The sequence below is a fragment of the Xiphophorus maculatus genome, chromosome 16 (genome assembly GCF_002775205.1).
Source record: "Xiphophorus maculatus strain JP 163 A chromosome 16, X_maculatus-5.0-male, whole genome shotgun sequence".
Classification (NCBI taxonomy): domain Eukaryota; kingdom Metazoa; phylum Chordata; class Actinopteri; order Cyprinodontiformes; family Poeciliidae; genus Xiphophorus; species Xiphophorus maculatus.
The window spans coordinates 995,582-1,012,482 of NC_036458.1; the positions used below are offsets into that span (position 1 = coordinate 995,582).

At 37.7% G+C, this 16,901-nt stretch overlaps 1 protein-coding gene across 2 annotated transcripts; it reads right to left on the reverse strand.

The window, feature by feature from the left end:
* Positions 1 to 884: 884 nt before the first annotated feature.
* Positions 885 to 16,547, reverse strand: grap2 (GRB2-related adaptor protein 2). Of its 2 annotated transcripts, none has more exons than XM_005813630.2 (8): positions 16,195 to 16,547; positions 7,588 to 7,718; positions 7,382 to 7,473; positions 7,183 to 7,302; positions 4,496 to 4,682; positions 2,715 to 2,807; positions 2,230 to 2,346; positions 885 to 1,464 (listed from the first exon to the last, which is right to left on the reverse strand). In XM_005813630.2, exons 2-8 carry the CDS (start codon positions 7,663 to 7,665, stop codon positions 1,285 to 1,287), a joined length of 867 nt encoding a protein of 288 aa, XP_005813687.1. In that variant the 5' UTR covers positions 7,666 to 7,718; positions 16,195 to 16,547; the 3' UTR covers positions 885 to 1,284. The 2 variants fall into 2 exon arrangements, with proteins under 2 accessions (XP_005813687.1, XP_023205407.1); XM_023349639.1 differs by lacking the exon at positions 16,195 to 16,547 and adding an exon at positions 10,447 to 10,927.
* Positions 16,548 to 16,901: the final 354 nt, after the last annotated feature.

The following is a 16,901-nucleotide window of genomic DNA, read 5'->3' on the forward strand; positions in this document are numbered from 1 at the left end:
ATTTACCCAGAATGCCCTGCGCTGTAGTCCACTTCCTGCTTTTGGAGCGGTCTCTGGACCGCTTGGCATTCAGATTCAAACAGAACCAGAGTTCACTTCAACTGAACCCAGACCGAGTTTTGGAGGACCAGAGGTCAGAGGTCAGTTAGCGTTCACACCTCACCAATCTGGCCGGACTTTGACTAGACAAACACCTGGAATTAGGTTGAATTACATCAGAATGTTTTTTAAATGTCTGTGTTTTGTTTTCAGACCATAATCTGGTTTAAAACTGTGCAGATTGAAAGTTTTTACAAAGTTATCAGGATTTTTCTCTCCTGGATTCTTTATGTGCAATAAATCCAAATTAGTCTGAACCACCTCAGACTTTTACTGTCTTAAAATAACTGAGGTCGAACATTTACTGAAATCATTTAAAAACTTGATTTTGAAATTTCGTTATAATTTAAAAACAGATGAAAACAGAAGGAAGGAAAATACTTTTAGTTCTGATTTGTTCTTTTTCGATATTTTTGATGGTGTTTTCTCTGGTTGAAGAATAACTTTTTTCAGATAATTACTCCATTTTATTGTTATTATATTGAATTTTATTTGATTTATTTTGGTTCAAATGAAATATATAACAGTCATAGAAACAAACCACAAAAGTGGAATAAGAAAAAAATGTTTTATTAATAGAGAAGCTATAAATGAATCCACTGCAGGTGAAATGAGGCGTTCTTATTTATAAATTTCTCACAATGTAAATAATTCAATAAAACTCTGGAAAACTTTTATTTATGAGGAAAAACTGAAAACATGAAGTCATGAAGCAGCAAAATGTTTTTTTCTGTATTTCTTTACTGAAATGTGGAAAATGTAAACGTGAAACAAGAACAAAACTATTCAAGCTGTGCAGCTTTTATTTTGAAAACCACCCATTCATTTTTACCTTACTCAGGTTTTGCTATATTTATGCAGCTCAATGAGGCTGAAGAATAATAAACGGTAAAACCGAAGTTCAGAAGGAAACATCAGATGAATAGTAACAAAGTTTCTCTTCAGTGAGTTTTAATGACCAAATGAAACGTGAATTTACTGTAAAACGTGAGCAGAAAGATTTGACTGATCAGGCCAACAAGCATCCATCAATAAATACCTGCAGCTGCGTTATAATACAAACGGTAAAAAACATGGCTTCTGCAGCACTTCCTGTTTAGAAACTTCCTGCAGGCCAGAAGGAAATGTTCAACCTGCAGCAAACTCAGCCGCCGCAGCCTGGCCTGCAGGTGGCGCTTCGGCTCCTCATATCAGAGTTGTGTGGTTAGCAGGAAACAAGCCGCTCTGACCCCGCAGCCGACCTCTCCACCACGCCTGGTCCGAGCGATCCAAAACCTCGATGATGTCACCGGCACAGAACCCCAGCTCGTCGTCTTCCTCCGCCGTGAAGTCGTACAGCGCCTTCACCTGGACGCCGCCGGCCCTCTGCAGGAAGGAGGACAGACGTTTGTTACTGTGCAGCTGCAGTACGGCTGCAGAACGACCGGCTAACGTTAATGATACGCCACCATGAGTCAACCTGAAAGAACAAATTTTAACTTTATCAGGAACAAACATCAAGTTTTGCCTCAAATCAACCCAGTAGAAATAAATAAAAACTAACTTGATGCTCTGAGATCTCACACACACACACACACACACACACACACACACACACACACACACACACAAATATCTCTGCCGCACTATTTAAAAATATAACAATAATTGTTTAAAAGACGGGATCGGTTTCAGAAACGTTTTCATCCACCTGTCACTTTGTCTGTCACATGTCAAGTGATTACGATTAATTGATTAATTGCAAAAGGCTCACATGAAGCGGCACCAATAGCCTCTGAGCGTTGTTTTAAACATGCCAAACCAACAGGGGGCAGCGTAGCGCTAGTCAGATTGTATCAGGACAAGCAGGACTTGATTTGTGTTGCGTGTTAAAATGAACAGTTAGTAAAATGAATAAACAGTAAAATGAATAAACAGTAAAATGAATAAACAGTAAAATGAATAAACAGATTTGATTTTCTCAAATCTCCACTTCGGGTATTAATGATAATATCATGTCGGCTGTTTAGCAGAAAATGGTTTGGTCACTATACACAGAACGACTCTCATGAAGTGATTTCTGTCGCCCTGGGTGGAGAGCCAGCGTTCTGTGTGAAATGCTAACAGCTAGTAGAAGTAGCGGCGGCTAACCGTAGGCAGCGGCATGGTCTCGGAGGTGCGGCGAGGCGGGCAGGCGGAGCTGATGGGGCTGCTGCGGCCTGTGTGTCCGATGGTGTGCGCTCGCTCCTCGAAGCCGGAACGTTTAGCCTGAAACAGGAACACAAATCAACAGATTGATGTCGAGCAGTTTGGAGAAACTTAGGCTCCATGTGGTGTTTTGGGTCTGTAAACGCCAGTTAACGATTAATTGATGATTTTTCAACAACCGATTGATCATGATTGATCTGACGAATCGTTTCACCCCAGTTTTAATCAAAGAGTCTGACTGAAGAACTTGGTATGAAACTGTTAACCAGATTCAGACAGAATATGAATTCAAAATTAAATCTGAAGTTTTCATATATTGTAACATGCTTCTTTTATGAAGCTGTTTTCTTTTGCCTTTGATTTCCAGCAGATCCTTCAGTCTGGATGCTGCAATAAATACTGTAACAATATGATAAAAGGTTTGTTACCAGCTGGCTGAACGGCTGGTCGGAGGCGCGGCGCGGCGCGCTGGCGACGGCTGCAGCAGAGTTTCGATGCTCAGGCAAACTTCCTCTCTTCACCTGCAGGAAGGAAGCAGCAGAGCTCAGATAAAACAACCTCGGCTACTCAGACGCTCACAAATCCAAAACTTTCTCAAACTTTTGGCTCAATCTGGACGAGGAAACTGTTACAGCTGCAAATAAAGTTAGACTTTATTCTTCTGAACGACGTTTTGCTGACGATGATTCTCAGAAGTGCAGATGAAATGATGGCGGTTCTGATCCGATCAGTTTAACAACAATCAGTCCGATTTCAGCAGAAACTGATCAAATCCAGTTACTGATAAAAACTGCAGCAGATTCAGAGAAAAGTTTTCACACCAATAAAGAGAAACAGGTTATTAACAGATGTATTAATTTATTAACAAACATTTATTAAATCTTCTTGTTTTTTTAATCTGCAGCACAAAAACAACAAATCCACAAAAAAAGAAATAAGAAGTTTCCTGTTTAAAAACTAAAATTATGAAATTATAACATTTTATTTTGTGTTTGAGAAAATAAACAGAATAAATTTAAGTCGAGAGGAGGAAGGGACTAAATATGCAATTAAAAGTGATTTATGAGAGATCTGTAAAAACTACTGATAAAAAATTAATTACACGTTCTTTGAGTTTCGCTGCACTGAAAAAAACCCAGATGATTCTTTGAATTAAAATAGACGAATTACTAATAAAAGGATCAAATTATCATAAGATTGAAAGAATCGATGACGTGATTCCAGGAAGAGCTTATCAAAAACAATTTCCTTATTTCTCAGAAAAGCAACTCAGAACTGTTTTCATCATCCTAAAAGAAACTACAAATGTTTCACAGAAAATTATTAATCTGAATAAAACAACAATTTATAAACCGGGATTTAAAGTAAAAAAAATTAGACGTTATGTTTTTGTTGATGGTTCAAACATTGACACATCGTCAGATTAAAATGATTTTTTTTTTTAAGGGTTTTATTGGCTCTAGTGGCCTTTATTAGATAGTTAATTGACAGGAAAGTGGGTAATGAGAGAAGGGGGAAGACATGCGGCAAAGGTTGCCAGGCCGGGAATCGAACCTGCAACAGCCACGTCCAGGACTAAAGCCTCCTTATGTGGGTTGTGCTTAATCCCTGCACCACCACAACACATCCTAAAATGATTTTTAACCCTTTTTATTAAGCTCATATTTCTGTATTTAAATATTTTTATTGCTTTGATGTAATGTTAGGATTTAATATTACATCAAATATTTAAATCTTGCTGTTAACAGAAAATCATAATTAATAGAAATAAAAGCTTTACAACTGTCTTTGTAGTAATTAATCTAAATAATGTCTGACTTCATAAAATAAATCAACAGGTTGGAAATATTTTCATTTCTTGAAAATTAAAATGAATATTATGTGAGTGAATGTATATGTTGGTGTTTTCTTCCATAAATTAAAAAGTAAACACCTCAAATTATTCCTGATTTTAATGAATAATATTCACTAAAATGTTTGTGATTTCAACTCAACGATTTTAGCAGAAACTTATTAAAATCATCAAGAATTTTTACACGAATATATAAAAACAGGAAGTTCCTCTCAGTGAGTCAGATCCTAATAATAACTTTATATAATTATTTAGCTTCATTCAGTGGCATCAATATAAAAAGTGCCCATGTTTGAGCGTCGCCATGGAGAGAAACGGCCTGTTAAAGTAAAGGGGCGTGTCCAGGTGTGTGTCTACCTGGGGGCCTGGGGGGCTCCTGCCCTCCTGGCAGCCATCTTGGAGGCAGATCTGTTTGGTTTTGGAGATGGATGTGGTTTTATAAAACTCCACCAGCTTGTTGAGAGACGTGAACTTCTCGGACCACAGGAAGTACTGGCCCTTATTGTCCCGCATCACCTTGAAGTGCTGAACGTCGTTCTCATGTCTGAAGCAGAACATTTATCAAAGTTTAGGTCAGTTTCAGTTTTTAAACACATAAGTTAAAATTCTCTTTTCATTCAGACCCACATTTTAATTTTATTTTTTTTAGCAAAAATCTCATTAACTGAACGTCATCACTGTAAAAGATTTTCTCTAGTTTTGGTGCAAATATCTCAGTGAACTTGGAAAAAGACAAAACTAACTCACAGGTAATTTTTCAACAATTTATGGGAGATTATTTAAAGTCAATAATTTCTTAATGTTGATGAAAGTTTTGGTAAAAGTTCCCTGTCGGTTCGTTTTGTCTGTTTTCAAGTTTACTGAGATATTTGCACTAGAAGCTAAATAAAAGTACTTGACAATATTTTGTGCTTTTGCAGTGAATATTTTCCTATAATCATAATTCAGCGTGAAATCGTCTCGTTGCTGCAGATTAAACGTGTTTTTGAAACTAACGATGTTTTCATCTACAGATCAGAGTTTTGCATCCAGAAACAGTTTGTATTAAAATATTTAACATATAAAATCAGATTGTGTCGGTGAACTGAATCTAGATGCTTTAGATCTTCGCCTGGTTTGTTTTGGTGCAGAAACAGGAAGCTGCAGAAGAAGACTCCCAGTTTATTCCTGAGGATCAGCTGCACTGCCCCCTGCTGGTCAGCCTGCAGAACTGCAGCTTCAACTAAATAATAACGATTCTCAGAAATAAACCACCACAGATGGAAACATATAAAATATTATTTTACTCATTTTTAAGTCTGGATGGAAAATAGAAGATGGGGAAAAAACTTTTCAAACTTTATCTGCAGTAATTTTTGTAGATTCCATCCAAATATTTTTACCTTTTCACCAAATCAACATTAAATGCAGTTTGGCAGTAACTACTTACATTTACTTACGTATTGTTTTTGGAAACATGTGTACTACGCTGCACTTTCACTATTTTATCGTTTCTCTCCTGTAGTAAAATTTCTGGATTTTCTTGCCAGTGAAGGAAAAACACAGGAAGTCGCCAGACAGACTCACAGCTGCAGCTTTTTACTGACAGAAACTGATTTGGAAACATTTTATGTTCCCTGATTTTGTTATTTTTTTGTTACTTATATGAATTATTTTCATTCTGGTTTTCAAAATACCCAAATTTCCACTTAACTTTATATTTTGATCCATCCGCTTATGTAATTTTAAAATATTAAATTATGGATAATTTGATTAGATACTTTTCCAGTAAAATGTTTTACTTTTTAAAAAACTCCTGACATTTAAATCTGGATGTTTCAGACATTTTGACATGAAAGAAAATCCTCTTTATTCCCTTGGATGAAAATCATCCAACCTCTGAAGATAAACATTTTAAACCTGAATAAACTCTGAGTCGAACTGGTTCTGCTTTTATTTGTTGCAGATGAACTGAAATCCGTCGTGTCAGTAAACGTCTGGATTTACGTCCAGCTGCAGTTTCTGTTTATCGTTCCGACCATAAATGGTCACATGGAAACATAAATACTTCTGCTGGTAAATCTCAACATTTTCTACTGAAATAACAACTAATAACATCTTAAATTAGCTTTGGGAGTTGAAACCTCTCCACAGCTTTTGCATAATTATTTAAATAGTTTTATTCATGATCATCTCTGCATTCTGGAAATATAATAACTTTACAGCAGCTGTGAATATTTTCAGGTTTTATTTTTGTCAGAATCTGGATTTTTTCCTTTTTAGTTACAAATTTAAATCTGTTTAAATGAAACTTTGTTGCTTTTGTTTGGTTTGGGGAAATTTGAGCCGGTTATGAGTTTAGTTTCATGTTTTAAGTTTCGAAGCTTTAAATGAATTTTCTGTCATTTAGAAACTTCAGATCTTCAACATTCAACAAATATTAAAATCATAAATAATTCTCCAAACTTTTCACAAATTATTTTAAATACCAGAATATGAAAACATATTGTTCATTAAAAACATGGGCAGGATGTTTTAGATCCTATAATCTGAATATAATAAAAATAAATCAGATCATTGATTTTCATTGCTGCGATGTTTTCAGCGATAATTCACTTTAATCCAGAGTCTGAAGATTTTTAAATTTTGTTACGAGTAGAAAAACCTTAAAGTTTGGAGGATCAGATCTGATTTAAGTGGCTCATTAAATAAAAACATTTTTCTGATAATTAATGTAACAAGCCGTTTGTGTCCAAAATAAACGTAAAAAAATGCAGAAAAAAAAGTAAAACTGGAAGGAAACTGATCAGAGTTACAGTCTGGAATAAATCAACACTAAAACGAAAGTTTCTGTGATTTTAAAAATACAGAATCACCTGAGAAATACGAGAATTAAAACTAACAATCAGTAAAGTTTGATAAAAAACTAAAACTGCTACTCAGTGTCAGGGTGTGAATACTTTATGTCAGGATGTGAATACTTTATGTCAGGGTGCGAATACTTTATGTCAGGGTGTGAATACTTTATGTCAGGGTGTGAATACTTTATGTTTGGCTCCACCTACTTGACGGAGATGGAGAAGTCTCCCGGCGAACTCTGACATCCTCGGATCACGAAGTCTCCGACCGTTTTGTGCCTCAGCAGCTCCTCCGCCTGGCTGCGGCTGGCGTCTTCCTTGAACCAGCTGGAAAGCAAAAAGTTTTCAACCCCCAACAGATTCAGGTGGCGACACGGCGGCGGCCTCATGGTGCTGCGGGCCTTACTCTGGAGTCTGCAGGTCGATGTAATTTTTGGGGATGAATCCTTCCTGTCCGTTCATCTCAGCCTTGCACCAATCGTCCTCCATGTTTATGATCTGACCAGAAACAGGTGGGGGAGGGTCAGGCAGGCATTACTCAGCAGAAACAGGTGGGGGAGGGTCAGGCAGGCATTACTCAGCAGAAACAGGTGGGGGAGGGTCAGGCCTCACCTTCAGGATGTCGTTCTTCCTGAAGCTGAGCTCGTCGTCCGCCGTGGCGGTGAAGTCGTACTTCCCTCTGGCCTCCATGTTTCTGCTCCAAAAAGTCGGACGAAGGTCAGAAAGTCGAGGATGAAGATTCTCTGCAGGGAGGAAGAGGAGGATTTACAGCTCTGCTTCTGGGCAGCAGGACGTTTATCGGGACGCGCAGCTCTGGAAATCACTTCATAGCTTCGTAAATAAACTTTTAGGAATATAAACAGCTAAAAAAGGAAATGTAATAAAGTATCTGCAGACCAAAGCAAAAGACGTTAAAATACAAGCCTGAGCAAAACAAAGATTTAGCAGAAAACGCTGCAGTGTGATTTAATTTTCTTAAAGATAAATGTTAAAAATGTCTTTTTCTGCACTCAGAACTATCTTTATGTGACATTTCATGTGAATTTGTTTAATTCTATAATATTTGGTCTAAAACCAAAGAGTGCAGTGCTGCCCTCTTTGGGCTCAACGCGGTACTACAGGCGGATTTTCCTATTGGTTCCCGTTTGCTAGATGTCACTGTGCCCTGGTTTAGAACCGCCTCCGACACGCCCCCTGGTGGAGAACAGCCAGCGCTGTTAGCATTTCTCATTACATTTTGGCTGCAGGACGGCTAACGGCTAACGGCAGTTGCTGCTTCATGTTGCCATAAACATCTCCAATAACAGAAAAATGTTGCTAAATGTGTTGCTAGTCACTTAAAAAAGTCTCTTTATTGCTTAACAATAAAGTTGATATCAGCAACACTTCATTTATTTGTCCTGACCACGCCCCTTTTACGCATCCCACGCGTGGCCACGCCCCCTTGTATATTGGCTCCGCCCACTTTGTTGGGATCTTTAAAATGTTTGTCAGGAGGCGGAGCTCAGCCATTTTATTAAAGAATAAAGTAGAAATGTTCCAGAACATTGATTGGACTCTAACTGTTGATAATTAAAGTTTTGTTTGCATATTTTATGTCTTTATGATGGAAGTAAAAGCAAAGAGAAGCAACATAAATCATTAAACCATAACAGAGTCAAGTTATGGTTTTTATGGCTCCAAGCGCCAGGAAATGCAAATAATACCTGCAGCAACCTTAGATAAACAGTTCTTACTATGATCAGACTGAATGTTCAAGAGAAAAACTTTCCTCTAAAATGATCCAATAAATCATGAAGTTAATAAAGGATGAATTTATTTATTAACTAAATATAATAACTGGTTATGTTTCTCTGTGGAGGAATCTGATTCGCTCGTTTTACAGAAGAATCATCACATTTAGATTTAACTCCACACTTTGACTAGGCCACTCTAAAATCCTTTAGTCTTATTTTTTAGCCAATCAGAGGAGAGCAGCAATAAGAAGTCAATGCTAAATTAAAATGAGCTCAATAATTTACATTCTGATGATTTTAGATTTTTGAAGGAATATTTTGCTTACAGAAAAAAAATCATCCTTTTTTTATGCTGTCGGTTTTATTTGTTGTTTTTGGTTGTTATGTTTTATTTTAGAAATCTAAAATATCTTCCAGTTTTAGTGTTACATGTTCTTTTATGAATTAAAGTTCATCAGTCTGCAAAACTGGATCATTTTGCCATTATGGATATGAAAAAAGCAGGAAATATTATCGTCTATTGCAATAATTATCGCCTAGAAAGATTAGTTATGGTGACAGATCGATGTGATTTGATTATTGTTAAATTCAGGATTTGATAAACTAATAAACAATATTTACTGATATTATTTTTATTTACCAACATCGTAAAAATAAAAACAACACCGCCACTTTACTGCTTCAGTTAAACTTCCCATAATCCTTTGCTTCATCACTAACAGCCACACGGCCAACAGCAGCCGTTAATAATCTGTTTTATTTATCAAACTGATTTATTAAAAATGAAATTGGCTGACATTGATGTTAATGATGATATTTCATTCATCCCTAAAGAAAATGAATAGAAATTAATGAGTTCATAACAAAGTTTTCTGCTTTTTTAATGTAAATAAAAATCAGTAATCTGTTTTCAGGAAATGTTAACAGCAGAAGGCGACAGGAATTAAATTTGTTTGGTTGAATTTATGCAGAAATTTCTTCTGAAAGGAAACAGAATCTGAAAATATGAAACACTGTGAAGTTTAAAAAAAAATTAAATAAAACGATGAGATGAATAAAGACGCTAGAAAATATCGGGTAAAACAGTCAGGGGTAAAACTATCAAGGGTAAAACCACCAGGGGTAAAACAGTCAGGGGTAAAACCACCAGGGGTAAAACTATCAGGGGTAAAAACCACCAGGGGTAAAACTATCAGGGGTAAAACCACCAGGGGTCAAACTATCAGGGGTAAAAACCACCAGGGGTAAAACTATCAGGGGTAAAACCACCAGGGGTCAAACTATCAGGGGTCAAACTATCAGGGGTAAAAACCACCAGGGGTCAAACTATCAGGGGTCAGACTATCAGGGGTAAAAACCACCAGGGGTAAAACCTCCATCAGTCTCAGTCTGTTCGTATTTGAGCAGCTGGTTCCCATCACTTCTGCTGCGTCTTTCTGGCGCTCGGTTTTCCCACAGTCTTGAACGTGCCTCAGTCTGAGGCGGCGCAGCGACGGATGTGGTGAGTTTGTCATAAAACTAAAAAGTGGTTCCTGTTTTGGCTGCAGCTGCGCTTTGCAGGCGAACTTTTCTCAGGTCTAAAAATATCTAAATCTGATGCTCGGCTCGTTTTCCTGAAACTAAACTAAAACTACGATTCTTACAGAAATACTCTCTGTGGTCTGAACTGAGCTGCAAGGAAACCAGAATGTAAATCAGATAAATGTGAACAGTTTGTGGCGGTCAGAAAATTTACTTTAAGATATTCTGTGAAGTGGAGGAGAAAAATCCTGGTGAAACCTTTCTCCTGGCGGTTCCCAGCATGCACTGGGTCTGGAGACGGGCTGGACCAGCAGCTCCAGAAACCCTGGGAAAACTAAAACCTGGCCGCAATATTCAAAAATCATCTGAAATTTGCAAATACAACGAAAATGCAAACTCCAAAACACAAATACAGCATAGAAACGCTGCGAAAAGATGTTTCAAAACCTAAAATTAAAATAAAAATGTTACAACCAGAGGAAATGGGAGCAAAGCGAAGATGCAGCTGACGCAGAAATCCTCCAGGCCACCAGGGGGAGTCTGGAGTCGGTAACATTAGATATGTTAATGTCTGTAATATTATAAAAACTGCTTGTTTAAAAATGGCACTTTCCCACATAGTCTGGTGATTGCATTTGTTTGGTTCATTGTTGGTCTTTGTTTCTATTTTCTCTGATTGCAGCATTTTGTTGTTTTTTGTGAGTTTTTAGTTTGAATCATTCATGTTTTTGCACCTTTAGGTCATCAAACTAAATCGCCCCATAAACAACAACAGTAACAGTTCCAGGTTGTAACAGTGAACGACGTCGACGTTCAGCCGCGGATCTGTAAACATAAACATGCAAAGCGACTCTGGATTCATGCAGAATTAAAATAATCTGGTTTGAATTGCAAATCGTGTCGCTGATCCAAACGAGCCGAACGGTTTTAAGACGATGGATTCAGAAATACAAACGGAAAACCCAAACCTGCAGCTCCGACTTCCTCAGCGCAAGGTGGTTAATAGGTGTGTGTGTGTGTGTGTGTGTGTGTGTGTGTGTGTGTGTTGGGGTGTGTGTGCGTGTGTTGGGGTGTGTGTGCGTGTGTGTGTCACACAAAGTAGGTTAAAGAGGCGAAGCAGAAATCCAGGCGGTGCTTTGCAGACGTCTCATCAGGTTTTGCTGAACTCTCGGTTTTAATCGCTCTGAGCTGAAAAAAGTTCTGCAAACATTTCAAATCTGATCTTTCAGTTTGTTTGACAGAAAATCTGATTTTTACACAAATAAGATGAAGTTCTCAAATGCAAAATTAACAAAATGATGAATAAAATGGAAATGTTTATAAATTTTTATTAGAAATATTAAATACTTCAATGCCTGACATCTACAACATGAAACTGAATGAAATGAACTCCTGAAGTTTTCCTTGTGAAGACAAACTGAAAACATTGTCAGAGTTTATAATAAGCTAATGTCAACATCGTGTATTTAGACTTTAGTTTTATCAAATCTAATCTCTAAAAAAGTCATTTTCAACCATTTTTGGGTTATAAAAGGAAAAACAAAGCATAAACAGAAAGGCAAAAGGTTTTCAGTTCCAGAATCCTTCAGGGAAAAATGGGTTTATTTCTGAAGATTATTTTTAAAGATGAAATCATAAAAATAATCCACATATGATGGAAACAGATCATCTTTACGGACAGATTCAGTTTTTTTGCAGTTCCTTTTTAAAATAAAACTTTATTTTTGTGAAGCTGAGGAACAGAAAGTGTTTGGAAAGAGGGCGAGAGCGCAGCGCCGCTTCCTGAAACAAATCAATGGATTTCTTTTTTTACTCTTTACATTTAAGCTGCGGTTCAGGAAACAATGACTCCTCTGTAGTTTTTGCAGTGACTCAAATAAATGATTTACAGTCATGTATGACGTTGCTGTAATAAAACATGTTTTCCTCTAAATCTGTTTCTATTTTTTAACAAATCGTGTTTCTGTTTGGAGAGAAGCCGCCAGAACGGCCAAACGTAACAATCACACACCAACAATTATATCAGAATGTTGGAGCTTTGGGTTTATCATAAACAGGATGTTAAAATTGTATTTTTACTTCTAAAAAATTATGAAAACATGAAACTCCTTGGCTCTTTGAAAACAATCATTTCAAAATAAAATAATTTTCACTTTGGCAGAAAAGGATGAAAAAACATGAAAATAAAGCGAACATAAAATATAACGTTTGTTTTTACGTAATTGCATTTTAAGTGGCAAAAAAGGCAATATTTCAAATCAGAAAACTGTTGCTGATAATTTACTGAATAAACCGACATGAAAGTTTAATAAAAATATATATATTTATAGTTTGAATCTGATCTTCATCCATCAGATTGGAGCAAAGAGTTTCAGGAGATCATTCATGGAGATTCTTTAGAAATGCTGACATTAGCGTTAGCTACTACATGTTAGCATTGAGATGCTATTTTAGGCTAGCATAGCTTCACTGCTAGGCTAACTCTTCTTAGCACAACCTGAACACAGCAATAATCGTTTGCAGCGTCCAATCAGATCGATTAGAAACAGAAATGAACCCCTAACGGACCAGAGAGAAGCGGCTTCGTTCTCGCTGCTGTTAGCGAACGTAGCTGTGCGTCAGATTTACAGCCGTACTGGGAACACAACACAAAGGTTCCAGCTCCCATCATTGGTATATAAAAACAGAAAATGGAATAAAATGTCATTAATTGATTAAATGAAAGTCCCAGTTTGATGGTTCTGTCTGTTTTCCAGGCACAACTTCAGTAACTATTTTACCTTCAGTTTTTATGAAAAAGCTCAAAATTCAAACATGACTTCAAAGAAATAGAAATTTACAATTTGATGCCTTGAAATTTGGTCTCTGTCTCTTTAAGAAGCTTCTCCATGATGCCGTTAACATTTCTTAAGTGTTGGACTGAAAAGAAATGAAATAATTCCTGATACATTCTCAGAAAGAATCAAATCAACACCAGATCTGTTTTTAACGAGGGACAAACGTCACGACCTGATGGAGAGAGAAAACAGCCCAACACAAGGAAGGTGCTTCAGAAATCATTACAGATATTATTCCAAATTCATAATTTTATCAGCAGGCCACAAAACAAAAATTCAAGCTGCAGCACGTAACTTATAAAAATAAGTTTTTTACATATTTGTTAAAACTGTCTCCATGTTCAGACAGCAAAATATGAAACAAATAATCTGTAAAATAAAAACAGATTCTTCCTGTGGTCCAGCTGCCATCTGCAGAACCAGGCGGTCAGAAACAGCCAATCAGAGCCAGGAGGCGGGGCTATGCGCTGTCAATCACCCTCAATGCTTTTTCACATTAATGAGTCTATTCTGGATCATTTTTAAATAAGTTTTTAGATTTTATCTGATCTTTATGAAGGTTCAGGTTCATTAAGGCATCTAAGGAAGACATGTTTCCTGATCTTATTGGTGACATTAATTTAAACTTATTGGCTTTTCAGGCAGAAAACGTTTCAACCTCAGAGGAACGGAGAGTCAGCGTTAAAACGTTTCAGAGTTAAAACGTTTCAGAGTTAAAACGTTTCAGCGTTAAAACGTTTCAGCAACACGAACCGTCTGCAACTTTTATCTTTCCTTCTGTTTTAATCCTGAATAAATGACATTTTTCTAATCAGTTTTTCACTCATGCGCTCGGATCGGCAGGCGGCCTGAGGTTCAGTGCCTTGCCCAGTGGCACGTTGGCATTTAGAAAGAGGAAGCTGGAACTGAACTCACAACTTTCATTCTTATGTTTTTGCTCAGTAGGAAGCCCAAGGCCTAAATATGAACATTGTAGTTAATATGTTACAACTAATATTTAAATGTATTATTAATAACTGAACCTTCATTTGTTCTCAGAACTCTTGAATTTTCCGCCTGAATGCAAAAACGAACTGCTTCAGTAATTTGTGCAGAAAGTTTCTGAATTTGCATCAGTTCCTTTTTCAGCGGCGGTGAGTTCAGGGTGGATCTGGCAGTTTCAGAACCAGCGGGTGTTGCTTGCAGCGCTGCATGAAGTTTCGCTGCAGCTCTGCTGACAGAATCACTTTGGAAAGTCAAAATGTTTCTAATGTTTGGTAACGAGACGGATTATTTAGAGAATTTAAAATCCAGCTGAACCGAAGGGACGATGTTAGTGTTAGAGCTGATCTGATCAGTTTCATATTTTATCAGAGCTGAACTGCTGCCAGCTTCATGTTGATCATTAAATGATGAATTTATCACTTTAATTCGTCTGGAATCCAAACAGAAACATCACCGATAAGTTCAACTGTTCAACTATCAGAGCTTTTTATCTGCAGGATGAATATTAAATATCAGAGTTTCAAACACCAAAAATTATGATTACAATAAAAGTAGAGCTGAACAAAAATAAAGATTTTTACTTTAAAACAATGAATTTAACATCTGGTCAGTTTTGAAAGTCTTCTCCATTCTGCATATTTAACCTGCTGGATCCATCCAGAAGAAGGAGGCCAACGTGGCCTAATCAAAGTAAATATCACCAAAAAACATTACAATTTCATATTTTCCTAATAGGAGCAGATCTACGTTAAAGAGCAGTCAGTTTTAACGAGACGCCAGGACAGACCTGGAGTCTAACCCGACTCTTCCTCTGTTGCTGCTGCACACTGCTGCTCAGCTGGCTGAAAGGGCTGATGAACTGAGCTGTAAACACAAACAGCCAGGGTGAGGAAACTAAACCCACACGCCGATTAACCCTGTAAACTAGCAGCAGCACGTCTATTAGGAAGCTAACGCTGCGCTAACGGCGTTAGCTTCACTAACTCACTGAAATCAGCTTCCAGTTTCTGAAACGAGCTGAACGTGAAATAAAAACCCATAAAATCTCCTAATGAAATGATAAATTACATATTCATAACGTCACAGAGCGCATTGATGCTTTACTGGTCAAACCGAAAATTATTTAGTTCCTCTTATGCTCATGTTTTCTCTGCTGATTTCTCGTTTTCTTAAATTAATTTAATTTAAACATGTTTTGTTTTATATATTTAAACATAAAAAGTATTTTTCTGTTTGTGGATCGGCTGCAGTTTCACCGGCTTTACAAACGGAGGCAGAAAGTTTCTCAAGAATAAAACTGAATGAAATGAATTTTTGTAAGGAGAAACGTAGATTTAAATGATCAGATAAAGTCAAACTTTTAGCTCAACTGAAGTAAAACCAGGACAAGAATCAGCAAAAGCAAAATAATGGATCATAAAATAACCAGATGAACCAGAGGCCTTCGCTCTGGAGCCTCTAAGTCTCTGCCTGTGGGGCGGCAGGTCAGGGTTGACCTTCCTGAGGGGTCAAGGTCACGGAGCTGCAGATGAAGGAGCCGCAGCAGCTTCAGACGTTTCTGTTTGCAGAAAACGTTCAAGGCGGTTCCTGTTTCCAGCCGGGAACTCTTCTGCTTTTTACAGCAACTCCAACATTCACAGTCCAGAAAAACTCTGAAAATCTGATTTTATTTTCTGATGGAGCGTTAGATAAGTGTGTGTGTGTGTGTGTGTGTGTGTGTGGGTGTGTGTGTGTGTGTGTGTGTCTGAGCTCACACTTCCTCAGAGGAAACCGTCCTCTCTGCAGCTGCTTCGGACTGAAACCACTAAATAAGTTCAATAAACTCGAACCGTTTCTGTCTGTTTTCTCTCTTCTCCATTTTCTGCTCATCACTTTTCAAAGCGGCCAGAAAACAGGAGAATATTCAACTTTTTATGTGTTCAGAAAGTTTTCTGGCTGAACTGCAGTTTTTTAAAACCTAGTTAGAGACAATTATCTGATCACTTCAAACATTTAATGAGTTTTTAGCGGAGAGAAAAAGTCACAGGCTGTAAATCGCTTTTAACTTCAGCAGCGAGAAACAGAGAAAGAGGAAGAGAGTCACCTGACTGCGACAGGAGCCTCTCTGTGCCGCATGTTGTCAGTTTTTCAGCAGTTTTTACCTTTTCTCTTCTCTCCCTGCTGCTGAAGAGCCGCGGAGCTCCTAAACCCGCCAGACGGTCCCTGCTGGGCGGCAGCGCGGCGGCATCACCTCGGCGGAGAAAAGCTGAAGATCCGCAGTTCAGAGGAAGACTGGTGATGAAGATAATGGTGGTGATGGGTGGTGATGGTGGTGATGATGATGATGGTGATGATGATGATGATGATGGCGTCCCGCGGAGAAGATGGAGTCAGCCGCAGATGAAGGAGCGCAGTGTTTGAGATGCACAGACAGCCGCTAAATAAATCAACTTCCGTCTGAAATGAAAATATAGATTCAGAAAAGATGGAGCTGCGGACTGACCGCGCAGCGCCCCCTGCTGGACTCACCGCCACTTTATTACTGTTTATGGTTTAATATTTGCATTGAGGTTAATTTTCCGTTTAGCAAAAAATGTAATAAATCTGCATCATCAACAGGTTGCAGTTTAAGGTCAGCAGTTATTATTTAATCAGCTGTGGAGAATTATGGAAGGGAAAAATGAGATGATGTTTCCCAGCATGCACCGGGAGAAAACGCAAACTGCATGAATGAAGATTTTAATGCTGCAAAGCAAAAATAAAATATCTGGATTTTATTCAAAACTCGATTCAGCAAAATGACAGAAAAGTTTTTCACAATTTAACCTCGACGGGAAACAAAAGCAAAATGAAACGATGATTTTTAAAG

Excerpts from the sequence above, each read along its gene's own strand:
- grap2 (XM_005813630.2), bottom strand. The coding sequence starts at position 7,665 with ATGGAGGCCAGAGGGAAGTACGACTTCACCGCCACGGCGGACGACGAG. Across the intron at positions 4,683-7,182 it reads GACTTCTCCATCTCCGTCAA|ACATGAGAACGACGTTCAGC; the intron begins GTAGGTGGAGCC and ends GTTCTGCTTCAG. Across the intron at positions 1,465-2,229 it reads AGACCATGCCGCTGCCTACG|AGGGCCGGCGGCGTCCAGGT; the intron begins GTTAGCCGCCGC and ends TCCTTCCTGCAG.